General features: G+C 38.2%; 1 protein-coding gene across 1 annotated transcript; it reads left to right on the top strand.

Moving 5' to 3' along the window:
* Window positions 1-348: 348 nt before the first annotated feature.
* Window positions 349-3,305, top strand: LOC143535757 (uncharacterized). Its single transcript, XM_077029923.1, has 4 exons — window positions 349-991; window positions 1,574-1,925; window positions 2,749-2,818; window positions 2,944-3,305. The coding sequence occupies exons 1-2, from the start codon at window positions 579-581 to the stop codon at window positions 1,812-1,814; spliced, it is 654 nt and encodes a 217-aa protein (XP_076886038.1). The 5' UTR covers window positions 349-578; the 3' UTR covers window positions 1,815-1,925; window positions 2,749-2,818; window positions 2,944-3,305.
* The last annotated feature ends 2,342 nt before the right edge of the window (window positions 3,306-5,647 follow it).

The raw sequence follows: 5,647 nt of genomic DNA, 5'->3' as shown, positions 1-5,647 counted from the left end.
TCCATATCTGTATCTGTGTAGGGGAAAGTTAGCATACAATTTAAAAAACTCTACTAACCATGCGAATCAAATATTGTAATTTTCTGTAAAGTAGTCGTGTTTTGTTTGTAGTGTAATCACACTACTTGTATATATAATTACACTATTTGGTCCGCACGCTAATTTAATTTGTATTTGATCCAAACCCTATGTGTGTATGCCACTCTATTATATTACACTCGTTCATCGGGTGTTTGTTATGTCAGGTCCTCCAGTTTGTTGTGTGACTCATTCATAGAGTTTATGCATTGTTCTTATACATGAGAAAGTGAGTGATTTACTTAAATATGTCTAGTAGGAGGCGCAAAACACCTGGATGGGCTGCATTTGACCCCAAAAACCAACCAAAATAATTCACGGATATTGAAACACATAATTATGACCTGTACCCACCAATCTCAACCAAGATTACTGCATTACAAAACCATCAAAGTCCTTCAAGAAATGGTAATCTTACTGGGAAGTCTTTCTTTTCTGTGCTGACTCACTCATCAAGTGTTCAAAACACGATCGCCAGCGAGCATGCTCATAACCCTTTGATGGAAAATAGTCAAAGTGAAACTTTGGCTTCCAAATATGTAGAAAACGTCTCTCGAGTTAATGAGAAACTGAAGGTAGAGCATCCATGGGCTAATGAGAACTTAATAGAGGATATAATGGCAGCTGTAGATAATGATATTGACAAAGCATCGGCTCTGCTAAATGAGATGGCTCCCCATGGTAGATTGCAGGAGAAGAAGATAACAGAACTTGATCATAATATTGAGGAAGTTGGTCTTACTGCAACGAATGATGAACGGTTAAATGAGCATAATAGTTCTGGGAGTGTTCTTCTCGGTGTTAATGTACCATTAGGGTTTATGATGGATATGAGTATGATTCCAGTGGAGCCCGAATGGGAAGATGATGACATGTACCAAATGCATCGAAAAGAAGCGATCAGGGCAATGAGGTATGATTATAATTTATAAGGGTGGGTTCAGGTGACGGGTCAAAACGGGTTCTGATAAAATGATTTTGGGTCAAAACGGTTGTTTTAAAAAAAGTGTTAATTTGGTTTGAGTCAAAATGGGTTGTCATTGATATGAATTTGGGACAAAACAGGTCATTTTAAAGGTGGCGGTGGTGGAATGGTGGTCGTGTCGCCAGCCACAAGGTGGCGATGACGGGGACGACAGCGGGTGTGGTGGCGTGTTTGTCGTGACGTGCTGGTGACGGAGGCGGTGTGAAGTGTCAGTGGTGGTGGTGGGCGTGTCGCTGGTAGAGTGGCGGTGGTGCTGGTGACAACGAGTAAGTGGTGGAGATAAATAATGGTCATGGTTAATGGGAATCCCATTTGAACCTGTGTTAAGTTTTATAATTGTCACCCGTTTTGACCCATTGACGAGTTTGAGTGGGCCCAAATTGACCCGTTGACTAACTTGAAGTAACCCAAATAAACACATTTTAAGAAGATGAGGCATCATTGCCACCTATAGAATTGATGATAGTTGTGCATATTATGATCAATGTTACATCATGTTTTGGTGAACAGGTTAGCCTCCTGCCACTCAAAAGCTGCCAGCGAGGCCTATTTAAGAAAAGATCATGCAGCTGCACATGAATATTCCCTTAAGGCCCGAGAAGAATGGAATAATGCAGAAAAGCTTCATGCTAAGGCGGCTAAGGAAATATTAACCATCAGAAACTGTGAAAATGATGATTGGAAGTTGGATTTGCACGGTCTTCATGCCATGGAAGCGGTTCAAGTTTTACAAGAGCATTTATTAAAGTAGAGTCTCAGTTGTCTACAAAACCTGATAAAACCAACGTTAAAGTCGGTTTAGAAACAGAGAAGTCAGAAAGACAACAGTTATCTAAGCCAAGGTTGTTAGAAGTTATTACAGGTAATAAACACACAAATCTATCTACAATACCTTCTTATTTGTTCAGTTTGATAATGTGTCAAAATTTGGTAATTTTGGGTTCCCAAACACATTTTTGTTTCAACTTTTTGTAAGCTATATGTTGAATATGATTCAAAAGTTATATTATATCAGTAATAATCTAACTTTTTAACATTATAATTTTGGAGGTTTTTTTGCATCAAAAACACACTTTGGGCAACATCTTCTGATTAATAATAAACAAAGAGATGCATGGATTGGACATTTTGCCTATAAAAGAGGATTAATGAAGTTAATTTGGGGAGGGAATACATGAATACTATTTACTGATAAGGTTGTGTAAATTTGAGTAGTAATGATTGTGAATTCGGAATGTAAAAGAATATTTTCTATGTTGGTACTGCATAACCTTTTTATGTCCTGTGTGTTATTAGTGCATTTCCTCACGTTATATGGTAACCTTATTTTTATTGTGTAGGATATTATGAACATTAGTATAAGGTTGGATAGAAAGTACTGTGTCCAATATTCAACTATTCATTAGAGTACAATTCAACCATTTTACTTGTAATTGTGTCAATACTAAGTAGTTATATTTATTAAGGTTGAAGTAGTTCTCTAATAACATAGTTTTGTAACTAATCATATCTAGTGCATTAACTAGTTGATTAATGCTTCGTGTCAACCCTAGCTGTTTTCACTTGTATTTAAACAACTTGTTTTGATCTGAACCCTTTTTGACCCGTTACCCAACCTGCTCATTTTGCCACCATTTTGCCGGTAAAACAGTTGTAACCGATATATTGAACTTGTGATCGCGCAGGGAAAGGTAGTCACAGCCGAGGGGCAGCTGCGCTTCCGGTTGCAATAAAAAGCTTTCTCAATGAAAAAGGGTGCGTCTTTTTCAACTCCTAATTTTAATTATTATTTAGGATGTTATAATCTCCCTATAATATAATCTCGGTTTTCTAGTTTATTAGTTGGCTAAGTTGTTAAAAGCATATATATTGAATGACAGGTATTATTACTATGAGGCAAGAATTGGGGTTATTACTGTACAACCTAAGTTTCGTCAACTGTCAGCTGCTCTATCAAATCGGTAGCCTCAGACTATAAGAAGTATTGAAGTTGACTTTCGAAAGTCAGATGTAGCAATTTATAACTGTAGATTTTATTTAAATTTATTCATTATTGTTTATTGAAGCTGGTATTTGTATCATATTGTATAATAAGCTTTAGGAACATAAGATAGTGGTGCTAAGAGTGAAATATTTAATATATATTTTAGTTTATGGAAAGTAGCAGGTTTGACAACAAAAAGTCAGACCAGTGTTGTAACTTGTAAGAAAATTCTTGTAAGGTTAATTTTTATTTATTGATTTTGTAAAGCTGTGGTGAATGGTGATCATTAGTATATTGGGTTATACATGATATATTAACCGGTTAATATTCTAACCGGTTTTTTTTGGCGAGAAATAACCGGTTAGACCGGTTTTTCGGGTCGGGTGGTAACCGGTTATGACTGGTTAGAGAAATGGTTTTGACCGGTTAGACCGGACCAATTGACCGGTTAATAACCTGAAAAAACCCGATTTTTAATAAAATAATATTAAAAAAACGGTTAACCGGTTTTGAAATCAATAATATAAAATGGTTACTAACCATCGGTTAGGATTGGATCGGTTAGTAACCAGTTACGAAATCGGGTATAAACCGGTTAACCGGTTTCTGTGTGCACCTCTATGTGGAACGAACACTCACAATCATGACAACAATGTTTGTATGCAATAATACAAAACTAGAACTTTTTAGTCAGAGAGTCATCATAAGGTTCTCTTTTCTTTTGACCACAACTAAGGGGTCCAACTAATGCTTTTTGGGGACTGGAGAGTCAAGGGAACCTCTCGACCATCATCTGGTTCCACTAATGTGCAACATTTTAAACTTGTGACTGAGGTCAAACTGGGAGGTAGCTTATGTGATGGTTACATATTCTGCTTAACTTTAAATTGCAGTGTCACCTTTATTCTTTTTTTGGGGACTGGAGGGTCAAAGGACTCTCTCAACCCTCAAGTTCCTATTCATTATCACCTTCCATCTTACCTAGAGCTGCACAAATCGGGTACACCTTGAAAACCCGAACCGGTTCGGAACCGGTTTTTTTCAACCCGGGTAGAGAATGACACCGGTTCCAGTCAGGAACCGGTTCGGTTCCCGACCCGAACCGGTGCCCAGATATGCGAACTTTTAAGAACCGGGTAGGGTATGAACCGGAACCGGTTTTTACGTAAAAACCGGTTCCACCGGTTTTTTTTGAAATTTATAAATTAGAGCCGTTAGGAACCGGTTCCAACGGCTATATAGCCGTTTTTGACCGTTGGAACCGGTTTTTTTAACTATAAATAGGGTTTTTTAACCGTTTTTGACCGTTTGACCGTTCAAACACGTGACTGACAGACAATAGTACAATTCTTCTTCGTCGAAACAAATAATTTTACCAAAACAAATAATTAGTCGAACAAGTTACAAATAATTTTACCAAAACAAATAATTACAACTCTTCTTCGTCTTCATTCTCTTCACCCTCGTCTTCGTTATCGGAAGAAACCCCGTCCTCCGCCTCCTCATCATGAATATGACGCTCTATTGGTATTTCGTCTTCAAAGTTCGACTTGTGTTGTACACGATCCACCGCATCCAAATGGTCCTTTAGGCAAATGCAAACCTCTAGAGACTCGGGAGTTAGTTTTGTTCTTCGCATAGATAACACCCTCCCACTAAGAGAAAAAACCGATTCGGAAGCAACCGTTGAGGCTTGTACGGCAAGCAAATCACGAGCCATGGCGGATAGAATGGGAAATTCGTTTTGTTTACCTTTCCACCAAGCCAATAAATCAATATTGCGAATTTCGTCTACCGTTGCGCCCTCAACATAGTTTGCTCCACTATATCGACCAAGTTCGCTACTTGGTGTGTTTCCTCTTTGCCTCTTAGATGCGGATTCACGAATCCCATTCATCAAGTTTATAAGTGGGTCATTGCACGGCCTACCACTTGTTGTTTTTTTCACAAAAGACGATCTCGTGCTTGGACCGTACATTTGAAAATAGTGGTCATAAAGGTCTTGAAGATTTTTGTTGAACTTGTCCTTCGCTTCCGCCGACAACTTCGGGTCAATCTCGTGCATACCTAAGTTGTCGAATATTTCCTCAATTGTTGTTTCAACCCCGTTAACATTCCAATAGGGGTTTAATGCGGCGGCACAAGTAAAGACCGGCGGTATGATTTCAAAATATTTTATGAACTTTTCTTTCATCACCGCAACAATATTTTCGAAGAGTTTGTTCTTCTCCGCAAAGCTTTTAAAAACACAAGACATATAGTACAATTCTTGCAAAACCCAACAACTAGTAGGGTAATAGACTCCCGATAATTTTGTTGTTGACTTTTTGAACACGTCAAGATACTCCAACATATAACCGACTTGGACCCAAACACTTTCCGGAAACATATCGGCCTCGCGTTGTTCAACAAGATTGTTATGAAAAGCTTGTAAAGTTTGGCGTTGGCCAAAAGCACACTTTAACATATGACAAGTTGAGTTCCAACGGGTTGGAACGTCCCAATCCGCCCCAAATACTTTCTTTCCACCGACTTGCAATAGTTCTTATATTCAAGATGTCTTCTTTTACCACTTTTGAAGACATCTTGTAACATAAGTC

This window comes from Bidens hawaiensis, unplaced genomic scaffold (genome assembly GCF_021521415.1).
Source record: "Bidens hawaiensis isolate Kalapana, Puna unplaced genomic scaffold, B.hawaiensis_p1.1 tig00010600_1, whole genome shotgun sequence".
NCBI classification, from domain to species: Eukaryota; Viridiplantae; Streptophyta; class Magnoliopsida; order Asterales; family Asteraceae; genus Bidens; species Bidens hawaiensis.
This window is presented reverse-complemented; position numbering and strand designations above follow the sequence as displayed.